Genomic DNA, 27,266 nt, shown 5'->3' on the forward strand with positions numbered 1-27,266 from the left:
CATTATGGAGTATCTTAATTGTTGTGCCACAAATGGGAATTTTTTTTTCCCTGATATTTTTAGAAATGAGTACAGAATATTGGTAAGAGATACAAGACTGTTGTCTATTGGTGGCTTTAGTCTTTATCTTCCTAGAATCAGAATTATTTATGACAGTTTCTTGTAAACAGCAGAAGCGGCACTCATCTAGACACATAAAGTCCTGAGGTGATATACATCTGCTTTGATTGCAGAAAAAGTGGGAAATAGCTACTGTTGGATGAGTTAAGTTAAATTCAGGGGAGACTTTGAAATTCCAGTGTCTGCACTAGAGTATCCAAAATCCACAGATCATCTCATTTAATTACCTTAAGTCTTTGAACAGAAGTCTACTAATTTGATGAGCAATTAATAACAGCTATATGTAGATGATGTCATATGTCACAGTGACTTTTGTTTTATGGAGACATGCCACTTGCTTTTCCCTAGGTGGCAATGAAAATGAAGAAAAATCTGAAGTTCAGGCAATCATTGAGTCAACTCCAGAGTTGGATATGGATAAAGATCTCAGTGGATATAAGGGTTCCAGGTAAGTTGTGTGTTGTGATTTGAGTAGGAAGACCAATTTTGGAAGATACCAGACTGAGAGCATGTTTTGTATAACGAATCTCCTGCTTCTGTGACCTTACTTCCCCAGATTCTTCAGGAGGTTTACAGTGCAACAGCAGTTCTTCTTCTGTTGCTACACCTGATGAATGTTCAGGGTACTTCATATTACAGCAGATTTAAGAATGCTTAAATATTCTTTCTGTATTTCAAGCAAAGGGTCTATACTAAGAGACCTTTTCTCCCAAGGTAGAGATTTCAAGGTACTAGCAGTTTCCAAGCTGGGCCCTTGTGTTTTCACCCATGTCTTTAAAATCTGGATTTATGACTGACTTTGAAAATGTTACAGCATTTATTTATCAGATTCTGATGGTGGAATCCCAGTGTTGGTTTTCCCGAGTCTGCTTCTTTGCAGGCTTTTTCTTGTTGAAGGATAACATTTCTTTCAAAAGGTCTAAAGCCCAATTAAAAATAATCAAGGGCTGTTTTAGTAGTGTGGGGAGTGCCTGATCTTCTGGACAATTTAGGGTCTAGCCCCAAGTCCTTCAAACATGTTACGTGTCTGTGTGTTTCATTTGTGTGATGAGATGGAAAAAATGACCTTGCGCAGTGAATGTTAATAGCGCAAGATCTTTGTGTGAAAGAAGCCTCCTTTCTGGCCAGAGGAATATTTTAATCTCTTTTTGATTCTCTTGTGTTCTTGTTTTATTAAATGATTTCCAGTTTGGCTGAGCTGTCTGTTCTTTAAGCGTTTGGGCTGACTAAGTCCTGACAGGGCTGAATTTTCTATGTGCCAAAACTTGATATGCTTTAATTTATTAAAATCCTGACCAGCTCAGTATCAGCAGATACCTCAAGTTTGGGATCTTGATGCGAAAATAGTATTTGAAAATAGATTTTAGGACTCTGAGCCAATTGAAAGTTTCTGAAAATTTTACTTCTGTTTTTTTTGGGGTAACATATGAACTACTAGTAAAAACACGGAGAAAACTTTCTTCAATGTGGGAATGTTTTCTCTCTGCTTTTTTATGTCTTGTTTTAATTCTTTGAATAGCACTCCTACCAAAGGCATAGAGAACAAAGCATTTGACCGGAACACAGAGTCACTCTTCGAAGAGCTGTCATCAGCTGGTTCTGGCTTAATTGGAGATGTGGATGAAGGTGCAGATTTACTGGGTAAGAAAGGTTATTTAAAGAGGAGTTTTCTTTGTTAGTGGAGTGCTTAATTATCCTTTCTGGATCTACTCTTAGGCTTCATTTGCATTAAAATCTTTTGATCATCCTTAGGTGGTTATTGGAATGTAAAAAAAAGAAACTCAGGGAAAAATGTTTGTTCTTTCTTTCAATAGAATATCAGCCTTCACCTTTTGGGGCACTTCTGACACTATTCTCTATTTCAGCTTTCCCTGTATGTTCTGTGACACAAGTATTATCTTAAGCAAGGATTTTTATCTTGAACTAGTTTTAGGTAGCTTAATTCAGATTGTGCCCCATCTGCAATGGCCTGACTTTATCACCTCTCTATGGAATTTAACATGTAAGAGAGAATTGCAGCAGAACACAACGGTGGTAATTTGAGAATCAAACCATTAATTGAAAGGGGAGGAGGAACCCATGTTTTTCTTCTCGCTAAGCAGCTTGCTGCTGCTTGTGTGCTGACTGAACAAAATGTAGGTTTTTGGGAATAAGAGATGATCAGGAGCAAAAAGGTCATTAAAAGAAGGATCTTTCTATAAACAATGAGTGTCTTGTATTATAAAGAGGTATTTTGGGACATGGCAGTGTTCAGGCCTCATGTTGGAATAATGAAAGCTGGTACTATGGAGTGTATAAAATGCAGATGCAACTCCTGTGTGTTTTAGGAATTGCGTTGTTTATAGAAAATCAGCAGTTTGTTTGCTTCTGTTGTCTGACCCAGCAGAAATGCAGATTGTTAGCAGTATTATTTAGAACTGTTGTGTGTGCAATCTGGATTTCTGGTTGTTCAGTGTTTCACCAGAACCTTACTTTATGTCAAGTAGGTGACATTTCTGCAGTATTACTCACTGGGAGTAATGGGCCTATCTCCAGTCTGGGATGGGTTTTCTTTGTTGTCCCTCTCTGCTTTGAATCCTGAGCAGTAAGGACCACCACATCCTTGCTGGAACATACTTCATCCAAAACTCTTGCTCTCTGTTGTCACAGGGACAACTAATGACACATTCTGCATGCAAAAAATATAGATACTTGAGAAGAAATAATAACATATAGCGAGTTCCTTTATCTACATTCTAAATTGTTTAAAGAAATCAAATTATTGTCAGGATTTTATGATAATAGATGCTTTGTTTTCCATGGGGAAAAATAATATACTTTTTAGTATAACATATCAGAAGTTTGTCACTGACTTAATTGCCATTTTTGGTAAAACTACTACTAGAAACAGCAGTTATGAACACGTTGTTATAACTGTTTTTGTTATGCAGAATGTGTTGATCTAAAAGTTCTAACTATATAATCACCATTTCACTTTGAGCACAACCATAGTCCAAATTACTCGGTGTTACTTAAGAGCCACTCCTGCATCCAGGATAGTTGATGTGTTTCAAGCATTTGATCTGTTCTAAGTGAGCATTAAACTTTAGTTTGAAGTTCTGTAAAAATAGTTAATTGGGATTCTCTAATCTGTTTTCTCTTGGGCTGCATACCCAGGGGAATATTCTGGTGTGTATGCTTCTTTTTTTTAAAAAAAAATTCTTTTAAATCTGTTGCTTCTACAGTTAGGCATTTTTGGCTGCTGCTCTCATAAAATACATTCTCTGCATTTTTTCCCCGCTTGGTAACATTATTATTTTTTTTTGCCTTTGCACTCTGGCTTTCTAGTTTTTGTTCTTGCATTATAAAGGATCCTAAAACCTGTTGGAAGTGATCCTAGGTACTTTTATCTGTGAATACTGAAAACATTTAAAAAGCAATAGCCACATGAATAAAACCCCTGGATGACTGCAGTGTAGAGGATTTCTCCAGATATCGTTAAAGTAACAATAGCTGATCTAAGTTCCTTCAGTATTAAATGTCATTTACTTTTAATCCAAAACCCAGAGAGAAATTCCAAAAGAGGGAACTTTGATTTGCATGTCTATTTTTAGATTCCTTTTTTATTGTAATCCAAATATCTTAAGTCTTCTGTTATCAAAGTTGCTTAGAAGATTGTGTTCAGAGTATTTTTAAAAGGCCTCCACCATTAAGATACCTTTTTCATTTGTGCTGTTAATTGTGAATTAGCATAATTTCTGCCACTATTAGTGTGGTAATTATTTTGCTGTGTAAGATGTAAAATAATTATTTTCTACCTGAAAATTTATCTTTTAAAAATCCTGCAAATTATATTGTTTTATGCATGCAAGCAATAGGGTGAGAAATTAATTTCCAGAAATTTAAATAATATTGAAGTAATTACATGATGAGTTATGTTCACCTTTTTCCATAGTAGCATATTAATTTGGAGCTCTTACTGAATGGCTTAGCATTTCTTCTAAGTACCGTGCTTCTAAATTATTTCACAGAAAATGAGAGAGACTTTCATCAAGTTACTGATTTTTATAAGGAGTCTAACCAATAGAAATGGTTGTGACAAACAACTTTTTTTTTTAACATCTGTCTGTCATATAAATCCTGCTTCTAATCACATCACATTCCACTTCAAATCTTTGGTGGTGGCTTTGTTTTAATTCACTCTTACTTCATAAGTCTAAATCTTTTATTGCTCTTCGCTCATACTACACCTTACATGAAATGTTTCTTGTTCTTGTTTTTGCTCTACATGGAATGCATGGGCTTTAAAGACCATAATTTCTTTGGTAAGGTATCATCTGCTCTGGGAAACCTGCAGGGCTTTCACAGTCTGAGCTTTATAATTTAGCATGTCTTGTGTCTATAACTGATGTACTTTTGTATCTAACATGGTATAAAGGACAGTTGAGCATTTTAAACTTAACTTTTTGTGGACTAATACTTCCCCAGTAATGCTGTGTTTGTTTTTTGACTTAGTAGTACTGTAACCTCTTCAAAATACTTAAGAGTAGGTGGAGTTGGCACTAGCCACTAGCCTGTGGTTAGCCAGGGTTGTCTTTAGGCTTTAATTGAAGTCAGATTGGGGAAAAAGTTGGAGGGGAAAGCTAATTGTAGATGGTAGGTCAGTCCTGAAACTTCAGATAGCTCATAGTTTTTTTGACATGTTTGTCATACTTAAAATTCAGCTGTTTCTAGACAATGACAAAACCGAGGTTTGGGGGGAAAAAAATAATCCATTTTATCTGTTAATTTTGTGTTTGTTTCCTTTGGAAAGGAATGGGTCGTGAGGTTGAAAACCTTATTTTGGAAAACACTCAGCTGTTGGAGACAAAGTAAGTCAGAATGTGTATGTAAGAAATACTGACCTTCTCTATTATTTTATTATACCTTCAATATCTTCATACACAGAAAGTTCAACTTATACAAATGTACTTTCAATTCTGAGAGTAGTGGTGGTATAAGTATTTAGAATTTGTCTATATATTTGGCTAAATATAGAGCTTAGTTGGTGTTCGGGAAATTAAGGACCTAAGAAGCAAAAGCTGCTTTTATCCTTGTAAGGCTACAAGAAATGCAGTGCTGTGTCCTAATGAGATCAACTCCCTGCCTTTTCTGTTAGAAACACAGCAGTAATTACAGAAGCTAATCCACTGGAGCAGTGTTGAGGAATTCAACCTCTAAGCAAACTGTTCTGATTTATCAGTACTTTTTTCTAATACAGAGGTGGGAATGTTGAGCATTTGAGATTTGGGGGGAGAGAGTTTGACCTGTTTTAGAAAGCTGTATCTTTTTACAGCAGCTCTATGTAAGAAATTTGTAGGTCTTCAATAATAAAGTCAGGCTGAAGCTAAACTGTGAGACCATAGTCAGCCTTGTAATGGTGTATTTTTAATGTTTGCGTAGAAATGCACTGAATGTAGTGAAGAACGATTTGATAGCAAAGGTGGATGAATTGACTTGTGAGAAGGATGTGCTACAAGGTGAATTAGAGGCTGTAAAACAAGCAAAACAAAAGCTTGAAGAGAAGAATAAAGAACTGGAAGAAGAGCTCAGAAAGTAAGTTTAATTCTATGGTTGTGAAAAAGAAAAAAAAACCAATGCACTGTGGTATCTAATGCAGATGTTTTTTATTTTGTATTTAGAGCTCGTGCAGAAGCGGAGGAAGCAAGACAGAAAGCTAAAGAGGATGATGATGTAGGTGTTTGTGTGTGTGTATTTTTTCTATGTATAATTCACAGTGGGACATTAGAAGGTCACATGCGTTTAGTGAGTGCTACTAAACTTTCCTGCTTAATAAGTAGTGGTAAACTTCTTCCACGTATAGAAGAGATAGAAGATCTAAAGAGCACAAGCAAGCTTAAACTGACCATGTCTAGTTTTCTTTCTTTCCTCTCTGCCCATTTATTGTGTGTTGCATTCTTTTTGAAGAACTGGTTTTACTCAGATTATACTACATACAAGGGATGGGAGGAGAGGAAGGTAAAATTGAGTTAGTTCTACAAAGCCCCAGATGATTTGGAATCTGGAATTGTGCCCTAAAGTGACTCTTATTGGAAGGCAGAGGCTGACTCTGCAAGGCCCTACTGTGCTCCTTTGTTTATCTTATGTTTGCTTTTTTGTGTGTTCAGAGTGATGTCCCTACCGCTCAGCGGAAGCGTTTTACTCGTGTTGAAATGGCCCGTGTTCTGATGGAAAGAAATCAGTACAAAGAGAGGTTGATGGAGCTTCAGGAAGCTGTCCGATGGACTGAGATGATAAGGTAACAGGCTCTTTTAAAATCTTTGATAGAGCTCCTTGGACTTTACATGCTTTTGATGTTTAGCTGCAGAGTGATCTGGTTGGTAAGTCAGGTTGTGAGGCCTGAATTGCCCTTTCGCTTGTCTCCCTACGTGCCCTGAGTAACTTTGTTTTTATGTTATGGGCGCCTGTCAAAATGGATTCTTGGTGAGGCTTCAGTGAAGATGTCTTACTTCATATGATGTGAAATAAACATCCCTTGAAGAAATGTGTTTATTTTAGAACAGTTACAAAACTCAGTAATCGTAAATAACGTTAATTTGGTGGGCAGGAAAAATTACTGTGTGTATGTGTGCACACACACCTTAAAGCAGCGGGCCCCATTGTCAGCTGTCAAAAAGGAATAACACACAGTCTTCAGATTGAGTGTCATCCATTTGTAAGAACTTGGGTTGTTCTGAAGAAAACACAGTTTTAAAACTGCACAAGATTTGTTAAATATAAGCAATAAAGATGGTGTTTTGGTCTAATTTGCATTCTGATCACTGAGTTGTCTGAAAGGTAGGATTTTAAAAAACAATCCTCTGCCTTGGGCCTCAGCCCAGCTCATTCTTGTCGCATCCCTCAAAGCGTGTCCCTGCCTGGAGGTAACGGTGTCACTTGGTGCCGCCTGCCGGCCAGGTGTAACAATGGCATCTAATTTTTTCTGTTGTCTTCAATACCTGGGAGCCATTTCCACTCTTAAGTCTGTGACAGGAAAAATACATATTCCCAAACAGACGTGGCTGCTTTTCTATGGCTACTGTCTCCTGTAGGAATCCTCTCATAGCTCTGTTAATGCATCTGTGGATTCGGGAGCAATTGCTTTAACACTTATTTACTGATTTGTTGAAGAATAAGAGGTTTTCAAGTAAGAGGCAATGGTTAAAATATTAAAAAAAACAGGAGGCAGAAGAATTTAAAATGGTTTGCTGCTTTTTTCTAGCTGTTTTCATTGCAAAGTGCTGCACAGATTTGTCTCTTCTGACTGAAGAGCACTCGCCAGTTGTTTGTGATGCAAATAAATGTGGAGGATGTTTATTATATAACTTCAGTTCATCCAGTGAGAATTTCAATGTTGTGCTCTGATCAGAAAAGAAGTGGCAATGTGAAGAAGCAAGCTTTGATACTTTTGATATGTTACCCTGGTTTTTTTAAATGTGTTACACACTGTTTGTTCCTTTCCTTTTTTTAATCAATGCTTACTCAGTAAACTTGGAATTCATTTCTTGTAGAGCATCAAGAGAAAATCCAGCCATGCAAGAAAAGAAGAGATCAAGCATTTGGCAGTTGTAAGTATTGAAACACAACTCGCTGGCAAAAATAAATGAAAGACCCTAACCAATTAGCTGGCACATTTTTGTATGTTAGCTAATTATCTTTTGGCGGATTAAGATGTCTTAACTGTTCTCCTCTTGTTACCTAGCATGCCAGCTCGGTAAGACTGTTCTTGAAGACAAAATGTATCGTAAGCTGCAGCACGTAGTGAATGGCTGTGCACTTTGTGAAGTTAAATGCCAAAGTGCTGTAATTCTTTTTTCTAGCTGAATATGCACCAAGACTTGTGTTCTGAACATTTTTCTGGATTCTTTTTTATGATGAAATTAGAAACTTGGCTAGCTCGTGTGGACTGCATTTATTTCAGCTTCCTTTTCCTCTATGAAGTACGACTTACTGACTGTTAAATTTTCCTTGCTAACTTCAAGCTCTTTAAATCTAAAACAGTGTTATTTACAACAAGATATTTGTCAAATAATCCTTCTGATATTGTGGTTTGCTAATAACTATTCTGTCTTTTAGCCTGGAAAATGATGAGGTTTTTAAAGTGCTCAGTGCATGAACTAATATGCTTCATAAAGCTGAGGATGTTCACATCCTCATTTTATTGGTTCCCTGTAGATCTTCATTCAAGATGAAGATCCCATTAAATTTGATAAACAAATGGGATTATAATTCTTTGACAATTTTTCTTACTGACATGAGTTTCTGTGCTTTGGGAGTGTTGCTGGGTATGTGGTGGCTGCTGTGATGTTGGGCTCTAGTTTCTTAGTCTAACTGGCCTGAGCAGGGTAGTGTACAGCGGTGTTTTGCCTGCACAGTCAAATTTGGATGTATCTTACAAATCTTAACTCTCATCTTTCTTTTCTTTCTTCTTCTAGTTTTAGCAGGCTCTTCAGTTCATCTAGCAATACAGCTAAGAAACCAGAACCTCCTGTCAATGTTAAATATAATGCTCCAACCTCACATATTACTCCGTCAGTCAAGAAGAGAAGCAGCACCTTATCTCAATTACCGAGTGACAAATCTAAAGCCTTTGAATTCCTTAGTGAAGAGTAAGTAATTTTGGTTTTATAATATTAGATATGCTCTATCAAGTATTTACTCTTTTAATCCTCTGAGATAAATAACATGCTTCTAAGTGAGGTATAAAGCTCTCCTGAAGTGAGTGTTGATACATAAGAAATCAACATAGTGTGGACTGAAATGCACAGCACTGGATGTGTATGCTGGGTGCCTGGCAGCTGTGTGCTGTTTGGCAAATATCACTGCCTTTCATGGGTGCTTTTAGGCACAGGAGGCAGCACTTGGTACACTCTTATACACTCAACACGCAAGTGTTGTAGCTAAACAGTAACTGTACAGATACTTTCACTTTAAGTTCAGTGGAAAAATAGAACAACGTGAGTCAGGCTATCAAATATCTGTAATTATTTCTTTTTCTCCTGTGCTTTTTGGCAATATATTCTTTTGGTTTATGACTCTTAAAGCTTCTAATAGAGGTACATAACCCAAGTTAATTTTAATTTTCTTTAAGGATACTGACACTAGACTCTCTGGTTTTGCCTGTATTTCATGGGTCTCTTAGAAATAGCTCACAGGAAACCTGGTGTTCTGTAGGTGACGTGTGAAAAACTAGCAATCTCTTTGGTAACCCAATACTTCTACAGAGATCTTGTCTTTTGAGTTTAATAGCAACTCCCATTAAAGAATTCTAAGGAGCATAACAGGTTCTTTAATAATGATTCTTCCCTAGAACCGAAGCCAGTTTAGCCTCACGCAGAGAGCAGAAGAGAGAGCAGTATCGCCAAGTGAAAGCGCATGTTCAGAAAGAGGATGGCAGAGTGCAAGCATTTGGCTGGAGTCTACCTCAGAAGTACAAACAGGTATTACCCTTATGTTTTCAAATGCAGTGGTAACAACTCCGTGTTTTGTGAAATTTGAACAGAGGATAGTTTTGCAGCTTGTGTTTGAGTGATTCCAGCATTTTTTGTTGAACTTTTGCAGTTTAAAGAGCCTTTCTAAGAATAATGACAATGCAGAACTCTTAATCGTGGCTAACAACATCTGATCAACTGAGTCCAAAAACTGTAAACCTCTTTCAAAGCTTTTTTGCTTGTTGTTTTGGGGTTTTTGTGGTTTTTTTTGCCTAGGTGGCGAATGGTGGCCAGGTTGACAATAAAATGAAGAACTTGCCAGTACCTGTTTACCTGAGACCTTTAGATGAGAAAGATACTTCTATGAAGGTAGGACATCTACAGCAATGATATAGAGAATGGGACAAACTATAGTTTGAGTATTTTTATTTTAGACACGATTACTTTCTTTTTGAAATAAAGGCGTTTCTTTTTAAAGCATAGGTGAATCAGAATTTAAGCTTCAGTGAAAAAGTAGATGACTTTAATGTTAATGAATCCCTTAAAATGGACTGCAGATAACTTAGTATATACTGCACATAATTTAGTATTGATATAAGTTAGTATATTTAACAATAGGAGTATCTTTTTTTTTTAGCTTAACATTTAAGTATTTATTTTTCTTTCAAGCTGTGGTGTGCTGTAGGGGTAAACCTCTCAGGAGGGAAAACACGAGACGGCGGGTCTGTGGTTGGTGCTAGTGTGTTCTACAACGATGTGAGTGGTGTGGATGCAGATGGCAACAAGCAGCAAACAGGATCTCAAAGCAGCTTAGATAAACTAGACCAAGAGCTCAAGGTAAGATCACAATAAAGCATGTTGAATAGTTTCTTTAGTTAAATGTCTTTACCGTGTATCTGTAGGTTTATGATATATTTTGTAATCAGGTTTACTGGTAATGAATAAATTCTTCTTGGGTAGTCGTCAACCTGAGATATTTGGGTTATTGAATCCATCTACAAACCTACTGTGATTCTTGTGTGCCACCTTGTTGACAAATCTGAGACACAAATCAATTTTACATCAAAATGGTGTGCTGCTTATACCAGTGCTGCCTGCTTTAAAAAACATTTGTGGCAGAATTGTTCATGTTCTGACTGCATTTACAAAAAATTTTCTTAGATGTCTGTCTGTGCCATTGTTTAAAAATGTGTTAGTCGTCATGTTTTCATGAAGAAGCAATGAATGGAGTTTGTATTAAGGGCGTAGAAACAAAGATTTAATTTTGAAGTGCTTTGGGACGTGAGATTAGTCTGTGGCGATACTGAGTGTGGTAGCTGGCATGTAAACAGTATCCTCTAACTGCATAATTGTGCAGTATAATTATTTTCTGTAGCTTTCTACACAAGTATGAAATATGAGGGGGCTTTATGTTCCAAATACATAGAGAACAAGTGAATACATGTAATGGTACAAAGGCATTAAAGATACTGAACTTACCACATATTTATGTATATTTCTGTAGTTGATAATGTAACATACAAGATCAAAGGCAATAGTTCTAGTCTTTTCCACCTTCCTGTTGTTGTTCACTTGTGTTCTGCATCTATTCTCCTTCAGGACCAGCAGAAGGAGCTGAAACACCAGGAAGAATTATCCAGTCTAGTTTGGATCTGTACTAGCACGCATTCTGCTACAAAAGTTATCATTATTGATGCTAATCAACCAGGAAATATTCTGGACAGTTTCATTGTTTGCAATTCTCATGTGCTTTGCATTGCTAGTGTGCCAGGTAAAGACTTGTGATGTTTTAGCTCCTGCCTTTTTAACTGTATCATATTCAGATTTTCTTGCGCAACGAAAAAACAAATATTTGTTAATTAGTGTGATAAAGTGTTACTGTAACCACAACAATAAAAATTGTTTAGCTGGAGGGAAAACTATTGGATTTCTACTCTACTGTTCCACTCTTTAGTTGACTCTTGACCTAAATTAACTCAAAGCTAAAGAGTCATCAGTAACCAGGAAGGAGTATTTTGCTTGCTGTGTTATAAATTGTGCAATAGTGCCAATGTTTATGGAACTGTGAACATCACAAAAGAAAAATACGTTGGCTTTTTAGACCTCTTCAACCTCTTGAAGATAAGTAGCAAGTCTTGGAGCTTCCTAGAGAGGAATCCTTGTTACATTGGCAGTGAATGTTGAGAGCGTACTGAGGGAAGTATTATAGGAGAATATTATGATTCTGGAGAAGAACTAATTGTGCTTTTGGATTTCTTGTTTCTTGACTTAGAAGTCTGTAGCACTAGTTCCAGTGAAGTAGTTTTGTTTAATAAGCTCAGAAGAAATCTTTCCTGTGAAGTTTGAGGTTTTGTTCCGTTGAAACTCTGCATAACTTGCAAAATAAAACCAGCATAAAATATAGTAAGATATGATAAAAATTTCAAGAAACCAATAATAATATTTTAAATCTTAAAAATATTTGAGAGGTTGTATGACAGAAAAGCAGCTTTTCCTCCAGAACAAGAGATCTATTTCAGTTAAATACTTCATAAAGATGTAGATAGGTATCCCTGCGTATATGCACTATTATGACATGTAATTTCAATGGAAAATTTATTTGAAATAAAAATAAACTAGTTGTAAAACTGCAGACTGAAATATAGCATGTGACATTCAGATGTGCAGCATGTGCAGATAGTGCTTTTGCTTTTTGATCTTTGTGACAGCATCTTTAATGTCTGCTGATCATGTTAAAATAAGCTTGTAGACAGATATCTGCGTGTTAAATCTCAGTTGCTGGAGAGTTCATTCGGTTTGAAAGTTGTTTGTTATTAGGTAGAAAAACGACTCCTCTTTATGCCCACAAGTAACATGTGAGTTTAATCCCTTTCAGGGGCGAGGGAGACAGACTATCCTGCAGGAGAAGAAGGGTCTCAAGAAGCCGATCCCAGTCAAGTGGACAAGTCCTCTCTGTGCGGCAGCATGACTAGCAACAGCTCTGCGGAAACCGATAGCTTGCTGGGGGGAATCACCGTGGTCGGCTGCACTGCAGAGGGTGTCACCGGAGCGCCCGTAGCTCACGATGCGAACGGGGCCTCACCGGTGACTGATAAACAGTCAGGTATGAAAACTTGGTATTCTGGGGCTGGCCAAACACTATCAGGTGTAACTGGGAAATGAACAATGCATGCATTTAATAGAATAGCTTGTCTGTAAGCAGTGATAACATAAAACAAGTACTCTGTGGGAAGTGCACTGTAAGTCTGCTGTACTTGCACTGTATAGTTATAGCTAAGAACTTTGTGGAGGTGATATTAAACAGGTATTCTTTGAAATACTTTTAACAGAACTGTATCTTGTGCATGGTCTAAAGAGAGCTTTTAAGGTATTCAGTATTTGAAACGCAGACCTTGCTGACAGATGACTAGAGACAATGCGGATAGATACATGCCTTAAATCTTGTAAAGTCTTACCAGGTTTAAGTGAAGCTGTTTATAGGCATTCTTAATATTTTCTGTCATAACCCTTCAGAGCTATATGGTGATATGATTGTTAATGGATATGTAATTATTGACTTGAAGGCTGTTGGTTTTTTTGCGATGTATAATACTCTGTCCATAGTTGTGTTTTTTAATTGATTGGATTTCACTGCTATTCTGGTTAATCTAGTTAAAGGGCAATCTGTGCCATCAATCACTGGGTTGACACTTACATTGCATTTGGCACTTGTTGAGACCCAAATTTTAGTAGGTTGTACTGTTTCTGATCTCGTGATTTTTTATTTTTTTAGATATAGGATCTGGATTGTGACTGGTTATTACAGCCGTTCACTTAAGTTTTTAAGTATCAAGTTCTGGCTCTTTTAAACAGTTGAGAATTCTCTTGCAGTTGTTAAAAGTTTTTCAAATCTTTTGTTCCATAGATATTGCAACTGAAAGTAATTCAGCAGATGAGAACATTCCTACAGCAGAGGAGGCAACAGAAGCAACAGAAGTCAATGCAGGAACAGGAGAAGACACAGCTGATATTGCACAAACTGGAGTCTACACAGAGCATGTCTTTACAGATCCTCTGGGAGTGCAGAATACAACAGAGGCGTCTCCAGTGTACCACCCTAGGTACGTAGTCCTCATACCTCTTAAAACATACCTAAAAAGAAAAACATAGTGTCTGCAGGAACACAACATGGGGACGAAATGCCTCCTTTTTTTCTTGTTAGGTTATAATCTGAGTAATCTGTGCACTTTATTCAATGTATTTTAACTGTTTTGGTTTGGGTTCTTTTTTTAGTACTGAGTCAGAGTTATACAAAGACATTGCAGTTTTGCCAAATGAGCAAGATCTAGTGAGAGAAGAAGCACAGAAAATGAGTAGCCTTTTGCCGACAATGTGGCTTGGAGCACAGAATGGATGGTAAGAAAATACTAATCTTGTTAAATTTATTTGGAAAAAATATTTTAAACATGCTCCTTGTGCCTACAGGCCTGATAACTGTCTCCAGCGAAGATTAAGTTCAAGAAGACCTCGAGAGCCTAAACGTCATACGCTTTGCTGCATTTAGGCATTATAGAATACAAAGAAAGTATTGTAGGTGACTAACAGTCTCTTTTTGGAGGATAACACTTTTATCTGCAGAGAAGCTTTGGTGTTTTTTTTTTTAGTCAAATAAATAGTTATGGTCTGATAATTCCATAACTTTCAATATTTTATTATGCTAGAAAAATATATTGCCCTTTTTACTGCAGATGTATCTGCAAAGGAGTTAGGAACATTTTAGGCCTCTGAAAAAGCATTCTGCCTGCTCGTGTAGTTTTTCTTTCAGTCTATACCTAGTTTTCAGTGGAAGATGAAAATTTATTTTCCCTTTGATTGTGGATTTCAGTTATAGGGGTTTTGCTTGGTTTTTTTCCTGTCTGGTAGACCTTTCCTAGTGCTTTTAATCCCTCCTGATTTGTCTTTGCAGCCTCTATGTTCATTCGTCAGTGGCCCAGTGGAGGAAATGTGTTCATGCCATTAAACTTAAAGATTCTATTCTCAGTATTGTGTAAGTCCTGAAAGAATGTTATGTAAATCATAATGAACTGTTGTTAAAGTATTTGCAAAGTACGTTTCTATTTCCTCCTCAGATATTGAGAATGTCAGTTGCCATAAATGCATGCATGTTCTTTGAGGGGCAGTGGAAAACATTTGGGGAGTAAGGAGAATAAAATGAATCTTGTATCTGTTGGAAATACTATAGCTAAATGATGAGCTGTAGCTGTATACTTGGTATTCTTGGTAGCTGGATACTCAAAACAGTTATGGGTTGTTATCCTTGGTGTGATCTTCAGGAATTGTAGCTAGATACATTTTTTTTTTTTTTTTTTTTTTCTGAACTGGATGTTGATGCCTTGTTACTATCCCTTCTCTTGAGCTATATTGTAGAAATCAAAACACTAGGGCTAACGTGACTATAAAAAATATGCTGAAATAGAAAATGGTTATACCTTACTTTAAACTTGCACTTTGAGAAATGTAGTTTAATGGTATATATTCTTGTGCCTCCTTTTTTTCCCAGACATGTAAAAGGAATAGTATTAGTTGCACTAGCTGATGGAACACTAGCAATATTTCACCGAGGAGTTGGTAAGCATTCTATTCAACCTTGAAACTGGTGAAGTTGTAACAGTATTTAGGAAGGAAATGTGCCATTTCTAAATAGTGTTTTGAAAGTGTATTCCCCAACCTTTTTACAGGTTGTTTTTAGAAATCTTTTTAGTATTTCAGTTGCAGTTTCAAGTACCGTTTTTGCAGTGTCCTGGTGCATTCCTGGAACTTTTTCTTACTCTGAGGAGGAGAATAATCTAAGCTAAATAGCAAAAAGCCAGTTAATAAAAGTCCACTTTGATCATCATGTCTTTTGCTTTTTCATCATGCTCAATAGTCACATTTTCTGTTTGGTTATTAGTGTTAATAATTATCTGCGGCCAAGTGGTTCAATGAGAATTCTGTAAGCATCCCTTCAGAATTTCTGCCCAAACCACTCCTGGACGAGCTCCATTCTTCAGCCTCCAGAATAAGGACCTGGAGGGGAAGGTCTTACTATGAGTAACTGGAACTTATCTGTTGGCTTGTTCCACAGACTCCCTCTTCATTTGTTCTTTTCCTTGTGGAGTTTAAATCTCAGCATTTAGAAGAGTTAAGACGTTGCACATCACTAATGCAAATATTGGGAAAGATGCACCTGGGATCAAGTTGTTATGTTTTTAGTGTTCTTTTTTCTTTTTTTTTTTTTTTTTTTAACTCAAACTCTAGTTTCTCACAATCCTTAAGGATCTCAAGTAAATGTCATTGGTGATCTGTGGCTTAGCTCACTCTACACAAGAATTTTACTTAGTGTTGAATGACCAAATTTAGTATGCTTTTATTAGATTCCAGGTGCTTTAAGATCTTGCAGCATATTTAAAAAAATCTTAATGCACTGGCCAACACTTCTATGTTCAGTCAAGCAGCAAGTGCCTAGCGCTGTGTGGGTAGTTGCTTGTTGTAATGTATACTGATGCCTATCCAAGTAAAGCATTTAGCACTAGGTAACTTGCTGTTTTGAAAAATATTTTGACATGTTTTGAACATGAGTCACTGAACAACCTTATATTAAAAACAAAGTACCATTTGGGACGTTAGTAGCTCCTATAACTAGTTGCTGGGTTTTTTTAAATGAGCCTGGCCATAAATTTGTATTGACTTACCCAGATTATTACAGTGCTTTTAAAAATTAGACTTTCAAGATATTTGCCTGTACTTAAAAATTATTTTTAAACTCATAGGAACATATGTTTTGTGTTTTCTTTTCCTTCTGTTTGTAAAGATGGTCAGTGGGATTTGACGAACTATCACCTCTTAGACCTGGGCCGTCCACATCATTCGATACGATGCATGACAGTGGTCCATGACAAAGTCTGGTGTGGCTACAGGAACAAAATCTATGTTGTTCAACCAAAGGCCATGAAAATAGAGGCAAGTTAAAGTAGTGTTTACAGTAATTAAATGTTATGTTTTAATACCATCTCATGCTACAGCTGACTCCAGAGTAAGCCCAGAGAACAGTTAGTTGTTCATCAATACAGAAACAAGCAACCAAACAAATTTGTCTTGGGAAATACTATTACATTTTCTTTTCATTGTTTTGGAAGATTTTAAGCCATGATGAGACAGTTCTCATTTATTGAAACCAATTTTGGGGGGCTTTAGCTTTCCATTTCTAGTGGCCAGGAACTGGAAAGTGTCCTTGTGCAAAGCTCATAAGGCTGCTCTCTAAGGGCATGTGTCGTTATGCTCTCCACCCACCTGTAACCTGCTCTGTAATCTGTCTTTGCATACTTTAGAGGTTTGTAAGTGTTAATCTTGAATGTACTCTCCTTCCAGTTATAGAATAGTTTGTTTACATAAGGTGTGTAAGCTGGTGTTTCTGCGGTGTTGTATGTGTACTTGACATCTCAGGTACAGAAAGTGGCTAAAGTTTCTGAAAGCCATTAGCAGTGTTAATACTTCAGCTTCTGTTAATTGGCCTGAGACATGGGCCAGACCTTTTGAGGGTGAGTGCTCAGCTCTTCTCGAAATATCAAGCACCCAATTAATAATCTGGTTTTGTGAAGATGACTGTATATATGGGAAATCTGAAATGAAGGAATTCATACAACAGTGAAACTAATTGTTTTGCTGCTGGATAGTGTGTATTTTGCATGGGTGGGTTTGTATGCAAGAGTGAGGCTTTGACAGAACTAGGAAGAAAACCACTTCTTGTGCTGTGACAGGAGGACCGAAAAGGCTCCAGGTTAAATGGAGATGGAAGCCAGAGCAGGCTGGGATATGATATGTATGTGAAGACGCAGTAGGAAACTATGGCTTTGAGATCACACTCTAGAGAAGGCAATCAGCATTTTTACTATTTACTTTACCAGTATGGTATGGTAATTGTAACTAGGCTAAACACTGTATCTGCTGGTGATCTTGCAAATTGTTGTAGATAACTTAAGAAAATTGCCAGTATTGACAGTGTGAAAGTAACGGAGAAGTCTGTCTTAGTCTTTCCTTTTGTTTCATCTTCTAATTTAAAATCCAATTTTTTGTAGAAGTCATTTGATGCGCACCCAAGAAGAGAAAGCCAAGTGAGGCAGCTGGCCTGGGTGGGTGACGGGGTGTGGGTGTCGATTCGCTTGGACTCCACCTTGCGTCTCTATCATGCGCACACGTATCAGCATCTACAAGATGTGGACATTGAACCTTATGTAAGCAAAATGCTAGGTAAGTTGATAAGAACAACTGTAGTATTCTTACACCTCTTGCTGTCTGGAGCTGCTTTCTTTTCCTGTTATGCGTCAGGCAATTCTCACTGGAAACTAGGGGGAAGGGTGGGTGGAAGGCGAGTCAAATCCTGTTTGTGAAAACTTGAATCTGCAAGTAGAAGCCCAAGTCAGTCTGTAAAGCATGATGAAGATGACAGGTCTTCTGATAACAGTCTGTTGATCCTACCTCATGTCTAAGGTGTCCCCAAAAAACTCAGAACAAATGAGGACAATGGTGGTTGGGTTGGGCAGGCATCAATAGAGACACTAAAATCTTTCTCTTTACTGTACTGGTGGCTGGTTTTTAAATCTGAGATTTGGAGGAATACATTACTTGCCTGGAAACATTGCCTGTTTTTCAAGAAAATGCAAATTCAAAAAAGCAAATTTTTATTGCTGTTGAAGCTAATAAGCTTTCTGATTTTTTTTTTCGTTAATGTTTTATATAAGAGCAGTTTGACCACATATGTAACACAACAAATGCAGTCAATTGGCCATGGGAAATCCTTCACAAGTAACTACTGTGCCATGTGCTTAGCTGGTCAGCCTCCTTCCTCTCCCCTCATAGTGCTAATGGATAAGAAATTAATTTTAATGGATGAAAAACTGTTATCTTACATCTGTAAACTCACCTTTTTGTCTTAGAAGCTGCCCTGGTGCTGTGAGCTCCAAAAGATTTTCATTGTGCAGCATTATGAAACTGTTACACCTTTTGTGCTTTCTCACTGTTAATGTTAGTCTCTTTCTCTATAGGTTCACAACTTAATTAAGACAGTGTTTTAGCCTTTTAGATTATCTTCCCCACTGAAATGTACTCCTCTACCTTGTTTCTGTTTGCCGGGGGGGCGGAATTACTTGTCTACGTGGTTTGGGAGTTGGAGTTAAGATTCTCTGTTATAGAACTAAAATTATTCTTGCTCATAATTTTTGATGAAAAGCATCTTTTGTTTTTAGGTACTGGTAAACTGGGATTCTCATTTGTGAGAATCACAGCTCTTATGGTGTCTTGTAATCGTTTATGGGTAGGAACAGGAAATGGTGTCATCATCTCCATTCCATTAACAGAAAGTAAGTAAAATACAAATGAATAGCACTGTGCGATATGCTGTAGACACAAAAAGAGAATATTAAATGCCATTCGGATGCTTGCTAATGGATAGAAAGCTTTATTGCCAGGCTGAATCTTTCAGGTTTGTAACAGATTGGGCCTGTGTGATGTTTAGTACCTAATCTGTGTACATGTTTACAGTTATCCTGAGCAAAAAACATATCTCCAATATCTCCTGTACTTCAATTTGAGCAGAGTTGCTGTGGCTTGAATGAAAGAAAACTTTGAAGCTTTAGAGGTGTTATGAGCATTAGCAGTATTTATAGAAGTTTATTGCTTGTAAGAGATGGCTTTGGTTTTCTAATTAATGTTATTTTTGATTGCCATGTGATCACCAAAGTAGATTTTTGTTTGATTTGAGCAAAGCAATTTGATTAGCAATTGTTGCTAGTACAACTTGACTGGCTTTAGTTCTTGAGAATTCATTACAAAGCTGGTATAAAGGACTGGAACAGCAGTAGTACCAACTGCTCTAACGGGCATGTTCAAAGTTATAGGAGTTGTAAACACATACTACAAAAAGGGCACTGACTTCCAGGTAAAATTCCAATCATGCAAATCCAGGTATCTGCTTAAAAACAGATCCTTAACTCTTGTCATAGGCTGAAACTACTTGGGGGTGGGAGGGGAAGCATTCAGACATGGACGGTTGAACCTCCGGAGAAGGGAACAATTCAGTTCAAGGGCCAAATAAATCTTAAATAGGTAAAGCTTAGGAAGAATCTGTGTGTAAATTGATTGCATTTAAAACAACAAAAAAAAACCCACCCCACACTTGTGCCCGAGACTAAAACACATGGACAGAAGTTTCAGAAAATAAAATATAGAACTTTGTCCTAATTGCACTGTTGTTATATAAAAAGTAGTACAGTCTGACAGGTGAAATTTTAGGGTAATTTAATAGCAAAAACTCTTCATGTTGTATCTGCTTTGTTGAACAGCACGTACATGCATTGTTTCTCATACTGTTCCATTACATTGTCCATCCATTCAGTAAATGTCTTTTTTTGCATTGCATGAGTGTACTAAGGAAGGACAGACTTCCTATCGTGAATTTGAAATAGTTTAAATCATGCTTTCAAAAATTATAGCTCTTAATTTGTGTGAAGCTTAATTTAACATTTCCAGAGGAATTTGTTTTAAAACAGTAGTGAACATGAAAAAGATCCCTGTTAAAGCTGTTCAGTTTAATTTTTGTTAGTTGTTCATGAATCAGAACAACCGTTTGTGGGTAGCCTGATAATGGGTTTGAGAACCCTTGTTAGAAATATTCATGGTTTTCAAAAACAGTCACATCCTTGCATAAGCAATTGCATATCTCAGTTCCCTGGGTCTCAATAGCAGGGCATCTCCCAGATCTGCAGATGATGTTTCAAAAGGGCACTTGAAAACATGAGTTATATATTATTTTGGTAGCCTCCTACAAAGGAAAGAGAGAAAGGGGAAACGTTGCTAATCAACAATAAACTTCATACTGATGAAGCACGTGAAAGTGTCAGTGCTTTCGTTGTCCGTTTTGTCCTGAAACTTTTATAACAAAATGCTGTTCTTTGTGACTTTTTATTGAATCTTCTGTAATTAGATATTTACTGTTTTAGGAGCTAAAATTTTAAGCTCTACCTTATCAAAAATCAAAATATAAGAGTGGTGGGTTCTCATTAATCCTTCTCCTCTACTGTCATACCTATCCATTTCCCCTTTCCTCCTTTCTCACTTTAGCTGTAATCCTCCACCAGGGACGTTTACTGGGGCTGAGGGGTAAGTGCAGATCCTGAACAAAAATCTGTTTTCAGGCTTCTAATAGCCACTTCGAGGCTGTTTCCCACTCCTTATAGATTTACCCTTTGTATGTTCCTAAATGTTTTTCCACTTGCAGTTACTGCATTGCAGCAGTTTTATGTTTGCTAAATGGCCACCAATCTGCTCAGCAGTTCAGTATATCATCCTGTGTTGCAGCTGAACTTTCACACAGACTTTGTTTTTCTTCCAGCCAATGTGATACCATATCTTATAACTTTGTCATTAATCCACATCATTTACTGTCTTGTTACAAATCACTGTTTCTTTCACTCCTTTGATAGTCTTTGGAATGGAGATGGCTTGTATGTCTAGCATGAGTACTTCTCTGTTTTAATGGATTTTAAAACTTCTCAGTAAAAACTAGATGTAGAATTATAATAGGGTAGCTCCTTCATGCCCATAGGTGGCTATTTTTAGAGAATCTTTGCTGGCAAGGGGATACCCTATGATTAGTTGGAATGAAACAGTCTTTAATTATATGTTTAAGTATATTGAATTTGCTCATACTGAAACACATCAGAGGTACTTATTTTCTATGAAAGGTACAGTCCTTTTCACAAATTATTTTTTTCCAAAAGTAGGATATTAAAATCTGGTGTTTATGCTAGACTAATAAGAATCCTGCTCCATTTTCTGATGTACTTAAAATAACGAAGCATGCAATCTTTTTTCTTTCCAGCTCTGTCTTGAATTGGCATTGCTGCCCTCCTGTTTCATTTTTATCTAAGTTGGCTTTAGCTTTTAGATGGTACCATAAGGTTTCTTAACAAATAACCATTTCTGAAATTTGTATTTTCAAGTAGAAAACACTTCTTTTCTTTTACAGCTAATAAAGCAGCAGCAGGCTCCGGAAACCGTCCGGGGAGTGTAATACGTGTATATGGCGATGAAAACAGCGACAAAGTGACTCCAGGAACATTCATACCGTATTGCTCAATGGCACACGCGCAGCTTTGCTTCCATGGGCACCGTGATGCTGTTAAATTCTTTGTCGCAGTACCTGGTAAAGTTTTATTACCGTTCTTCAAATGAGATTTCTTTTTCTCCCTCACTTGCTTAAACATAGTGTTCGGGCAAATATAGCAAGTGTAGGAAATCGTACATTCAGAAACAATTTATTATATTTTATTTACAAGACTTGTCTGATTGCTAAGCATGGTATTGTTTAATGGGAGGAAAAGGGCTTGGTCACAAAGAAAGAACTGCTTTGCTTCCATCTGGGAAAAAAGGTACTGTGGGAAGTGAGTACTTGCCTGTTAAGAAGGCAGTCAACTGCTAATTGGTGTAAGGTCTAATTTAAGAGACTGACATCCTGCAGGAAGGATGAGCTACTAAGGGAGACACCCCCAAAGGAAAGAATCTCGGTTGAAAAAGCTAGGAGTTCCCTAGAAGCTGCAGTGCTGGTTGAATACCCTCTGAGTGCTTCTAATACACCTTGTGTGCTGGAAGTAAATGACAGAAGTTTGCTTGATGGGCTGACACGCACTGAATCATTTCAGTTGTGTGTCTTAAAGTCTTGACGTCTGTTTCAATGTCATTCTCTAGATCGGCATGCCTGTGCTGAGAAATCTATCAAGAGGCATTTAATTTTCTGATTTCTACTGAACTGACCTGAACAGATTCTTCATCTCTTTAGAGAGATGAAATGGGGACAAAGCTAGCTTTCTGTCCTGTGCTGAAGAGATACTAGAACCCAAAGTTAAGTGTATCATTAGGCATTAAGTATGTCATCCAGTGACCAAATACAGGTGGTAGTATTCTGTGAGATGTGGCATAAAAATGTATTCTGTTTTTACTCCAGGTCAGGTTGTTTGCCCACAGAGTAGTGGTGGAACAGAGCTAACAGCTGATAAACCGGCCCAAGAGACCTTCAACCAGAGTCCCTTAAAATCAATGTTGGTGATAAGTGGTGGAGAAGGATATATTGACTTCAGAATGGGTAAGAAATACTGAGCTTAAAACCAGGTGTAACCTCTTCATACTGAGAGGTCATTAACCATATAATAACTTCCACTGTGATTGCAGAGTGCGTTTGTGTGGTCAGTCAGTACATCGTCTTTACTGAGCAAGCGCGAGGATAGATATATCTTTGTTCACACACACACACACACCCCCCCACCTTCAGTTTCCTCTTCTTTTCCCAATAAACCATGACCTGAGATGATTCTGTAAAAAGGTTTTATTTGAAACTCTGCTTTGCGGTCATTTACCATCTTAGCATTTATGCTTTCAGTCTTACTTAGAAGACTAACCTTTCAATCTCAAACTGCTGGAAAATATGTCTATAGTTACTTAAATATGCAGACTGACTAAAAAGTCATGTATTACATGAAGAACACTCAAACTAAAATTTACTTATTTTTGAGTGAAAAAGGGAAAATGTACTTCACTGATGGTTTTGTGTGCCCTTCTTATTTTAATCACAGCTTTTTTTGGATAGCACTTTTGTGTGATCTACCCCATAAAAGATTTCCTGTGTAAACATATTTTTTTATTAAAGCTTTTGGGGAAATAGAACTATAACTGCTCTCACTTTGTTATATGCTTAGAGTCCACAGCTGGAGACCTTGACAAAAAGTGCATAAAAAGCAGTCACAACTCATAGGCCTGGTTTTGACCTTTTACCTTAATCTGTCTGTAGTGGTTTTTAAAAAAACAAAACAAACCCAACGACAACAACAAAAAAATAAACAAACCCCAAACCAAAAGAAGATCCCAAAACACCACTACAAAGACAAACCCATGACAGCCATCCCAAATTCTGTCATCCCAGTAGTCAATGAAAAAGAAGTCCCTGCTGGTAACGCCAGTGCAGTTACCCGTGAGACAGGACTTGAGGCAACTCTGTGCCACACGTAGTGAGGTGTTAAACTCTGCACTTGTTCCACGCAGGCAAATATGGGGTTTGCTGTCCGTGTTGCATGACGCAAAGCCATAAATTTCAGCATCAGTCCTAGAGCTGCGTTAGCTCAGCTGTTACCACATTAGCACAGCAAACTGGCTCCAGAGCAAGCTCAGGCTATTCTGTGTTTAGATTCCTCAGCCCTCCAAAGCAGTCTAACCAGAAAACCAGCCAAACTGGGACTTGAAACCTTCCTGAAGTTGTAGGTCAGTTCCCATTTCATCTGATTAAACCGATGTTCTTCTGTGCCACAAGACTGCCTCTGCATTGATATTTATTACTGTCTACGTGCAGTTTTGTTTAGTGGTTATTCTGTCACCTTTCATCCGAGTCAGCTCACGTCATCGAGCCTTTAGACGCAGTTATAAAACTGCTCTTCTCTTTTGAAGAGCAATAGTGGAGAACAGGCTTAAGGCTGTGTTGTGCCAGTGTGCAGAGCCGTGACAAGCCAGGATAACTAGAACAAGAGGAAAGATGGGGGAAAGGCTCATCATATACATGAGTGTTGCGTTGTCTTGTGCTCAATTACTGCTCTTATTTCCAGAGCACTTTATATGGTTTATGTGTTCATGCTGCATGCTTTCTTGTAGCACAACCATCGCTGGTTCTGCCTGGGAGTGACTGCAAGTTTGCAAATTAGATTGGTGCTTCTCTTCCTCAAAGAGCTATAAGTAAGGAAATGTGGGGGGCTAGAACTGAAGATACAACCATCAGAACACTGGGCTCTGAAATAATTATGCAACAGTCTTTCCGTTTGTAATGTATATATTCACAATCTTGAATATGCTTTTATATGAGCATATGGCAACTGCTGCCTTTCACAGTGTTTTTCTTCTAAAACTGGATGTTGCTTGTCTTGCTGCATTTGGTGCTAATACTGGGTTTTATTGTCTGTCTGAATCGAAGCTGTTGTTTTTCAGGTGATGAAGGTGGAGAATCAGAACTCCTTGGAGAAGCTTTACAACTTGAACCTTCTGTAGCCAAAGCTGAGAGGAGTCACTTAATAGTGTGGCAAGTAATGTGTGGCAGTGAGTGAGCCTGTAGGATGCAGCTGGAGACCTTAAAAAAGAAAAAAGAAAAAAAAAAAAGCTTCTGCATGTTTTTTTTTTTTATTTTGTGAAACCTGTTTCACTACATGATGTTGAAGCATTTCTTTGCTGTTTAACTTTATATTACAAATCTGTCATACGTTTAACTATACAGGAATTCGCTTGTGCTGTTTTACTGCACCCGTGTTACATGGAAGAGTATAATGAAATCAGACCTTTCTCAAAACTGGTGTGCACACCGTATTAAGCAACTGAGACATTAGTTTTACTGTACCAGAGCAATCTAATGTAGTGCACTTCTTTGGTAGTCTCACTTGAGTTCAGCTTTATTACAACTGAGCTTCATTTCACTGTATAATGCATTGAGTAAAACAGCGAAGTTATTCCCGGAGTATTGAAAAATTGACAAATTATAAGATGGATTATTAAGACTCATCCAAATATTCAGTGAGGGCTAAAGCAAACTGTAAATTTCAGCTTTTGTTTTCAAACCTGGAAAATCTTGCTTACATAGTGTATATGGCTTAATTTGTTACATTCATTGGAATTTATGGGGGTAAGAGGGTATTGTATAGGAATTAAGATGACAATATTTAAATAAAATTACATGTTTTCATTATTGAACCTTAAAGTTTGAGAACTGCTGCCCTCAATAACGAGCGATTTTGAGCATAATGTTTTCACCTTTCCCAGACATGGAACAACTCTGTTTCCAAAGGTTATCTTAGGATGATTTAAATTTGAAAATAACGGTCAAATTCTTGAACAGGGGTTCTGTTTTGTTTTTTTCTTGTCTTAACTCTTTATGTCCTAAGCACTAGAATGATCTTCTCTGCCTAGCTGGTCAAACTCATGAGGCACTACATGTGTGAAGGTTAGAGACCTCAATTAGAGCATGAGAAAAGACTGAGAGTGTACAGGAAAAATGCATCCTGCCCAAGTGAGATTGTAAAGGAACTTTAGTGCCAGATAACTAGGTACAAAGTGTATTTTTTGTAATTGCATATCCCAATTTAGTAAAAATAAATAAATAAATAAATTTAGCAACAATGTTAGCAGGTAGCACTGAGATTGAGTAAATTGATGAAAGTCAGGAGACTCTAATATTAGGCTGACATTCTGTCTACTCACCATCTATTTTTTTAACCATAAGTGTGAGTTGAAGACTGTCTTCCTTTTACATTGAATTTCCTACATTAGTGTCAAACCTGAGTTAAACACTTCATGGTTTCTGTACTTCAGAATATTTTAAAATCCCAGATTTGCTCTTTCATTTAGTCTCTGGAAAGTAAAAGTTTTGCGGGGTTTTAATAAACATCCAGCATTTACCCCCAAAAGGCTGGGACTGTTCTGTTCGGGTTAGCAGAGAAATTTAGTGATTTGATTGTGTGAGAGAACTGAACAGTTTCAGAGGAGTAAATATAGAAACACTTTTTTTAAAACTGCCTAAACATTTTTATGCAATAGGAGCAGTTCTGGTCTATCAGGCAAACATGTGTTTATATATTTTCTTAATTTTTTAAATGAACACATTTAGCTGAGGTCTATTGTGTAAATATATATTTAGGCAGCTTTTTCAAATGCATATCATAGCTGATAAACCAGAAAAACTCCATTCAGGTCTATTGGTTAGATTTATATGTATAAATACTTTTTAAGCGACATATTTTGTACACAGCTGTTCCTCTCGTAAATATGTATTTAGGACATGAACTATGTAGTAAAAATCCTTATTAAAGATGTCTAATATCTTGGTAGTATTTTTCTCTTCAGAATGCCAAAAGTGATGAGAGCATGTTGTTCATAATTTGCTTTCCAAATTCATCTTTAACGTCACTCTTAAAGTACTTTGGCTTAAATATAAAGCCTAGGAGCTTTTGAAAAATTATACAAATACAGAAAATAAACTGACTAAACACTCTTAGACCTGTTTGAAACTTCCATAGGCATGTATGCTGAACCTGAAGCACATCTGAATTAACTTAAAAAAATTGGATGTCTAAGAAAAATGCTGTCTAAACTTTTACTGTTGTGCAGAATCTTCACTGTGAGTGGTGCAGCTTCATTGCTTCTCCTGCCATTTTCTGAAATGTAATTTTTTTTTTTTTCCTCTTTGGAAAACACAGACTCCAAAGCTTTTTACTCACTGGTTGATTGTCACATTTTCATGTTCTCAGAAAAAAAGCGCACAATTCTGTTCCTTTGTTCTTGTATAGCATTTTATCTGTAATTAGTGATGAGCTGTTTTCTCTGAACGGCTTTACCGCTATCAAATAGAGCGGTTCAATCTGGCAAGTGTGTACCTGGTCTTTTGCCAAATGTATCTGGTCCACCGTGCCATTTGAGTCACCTCAGTGGGCCAACTCTTGCAAATCTTTCAGAGAATGATTGTTTCTGTCCAAAAGTGGAAGGGTTTTAAAGCAAACGATAGGTTAACTATGTACCACTGTGGGTGTAGATTAAAGGCATGTGCACTTCTCTGTATTTCTCATCTAGAAACTTTTATCCCCTGTCCGAAGGTACAGTAGGTTC

The 27,266-nt window shown here is 37.2% G+C and overlaps 1 protein-coding gene across 5 annotated transcripts in view; it reads left to right on the forward strand.

Moving 5' to 3' along the window:
• SPAG9 (sperm associated antigen 9) overlaps window positions 1–25,362 on the forward strand; it is a 59,725-nt gene extending 34,363 nt beyond the window's left edge. For 2 of the 5 annotated variants that reach the window (XM_074160169.1, XM_074160172.1), the window contains 24 exons: window positions 469–568; window positions 1,640–1,761; window positions 4,913–4,970; window positions 5,542–5,694; window positions 5,781–5,832; window positions 6,267–6,397; window positions 7,650–7,706; window positions 8,574–8,747; window positions 9,449–9,578; window positions 9,846–9,938; window positions 10,239–10,406; window positions 11,169–11,340; window positions 12,445–12,672; window positions 13,474–13,669; window positions 13,842–13,964; window positions 14,515–14,595; window positions 15,109–15,176; window positions 16,399–16,547; window positions 17,663–17,834; window positions 18,830–18,943; window positions 20,703–20,741; window positions 21,610–21,786; window positions 22,585–22,722; window positions 24,606–24,747. In XM_074160169.1, the coding sequence (XP_074016270.1) occupies window positions 469–568; window positions 1,640–1,761; window positions 4,913–4,970; window positions 5,542–5,694; window positions 5,781–5,832; window positions 6,267–6,397; window positions 7,650–7,706; window positions 8,574–8,747; window positions 9,449–9,578; window positions 9,846–9,938; window positions 10,239–10,406; window positions 11,169–11,340; window positions 12,445–12,672; window positions 13,474–13,669; window positions 13,842–13,964; window positions 14,515–14,595; window positions 15,109–15,176; window positions 16,399–16,547; window positions 17,663–17,834; window positions 18,830–18,943; window positions 20,703–20,741; window positions 21,610–21,786; window positions 22,585–22,722; window positions 24,606–24,721 (3,011 nt within the window). In that variant the 3' untranslated portion in view covers window positions 24,722–24,747. Of the gene's footprint in view, window positions 1–468; window positions 569–1,639; window positions 1,762–4,912; window positions 4,971–5,541; window positions 5,695–5,780; window positions 5,833–6,266; window positions 6,398–7,649; window positions 7,707–7,840; window positions 7,853–8,573; window positions 8,748–9,448; window positions 9,579–9,845; window positions 9,939–10,238; window positions 10,407–11,168; window positions 11,341–12,444; window positions 12,673–13,473; window positions 13,670–13,841; window positions 13,965–14,514; window positions 14,596–15,108; window positions 15,177–16,398; window positions 16,548–17,662; window positions 17,835–18,829; window positions 18,944–20,702; window positions 20,742–21,609; window positions 21,787–22,584; window positions 22,723–24,605 lie in introns of all 5 variants that reach the window. The other 3 variants (XM_074160170.1, XM_074160171.1, XM_074160173.1) reach the window with 3 other exon arrangements.
• The last annotated feature ends 1,904 nt before the right edge of the window (window positions 25,363–27,266 follow it).

The sequence above is a fragment of the Numenius arquata genome, chromosome 17 (assembly GCF_964106895.1).
Source record: "Numenius arquata chromosome 17, bNumArq3.hap1.1, whole genome shotgun sequence".
NCBI classification, from domain to species: domain Eukaryota; kingdom Metazoa; phylum Chordata; class Aves; order Charadriiformes; family Scolopacidae; genus Numenius; species Numenius arquata.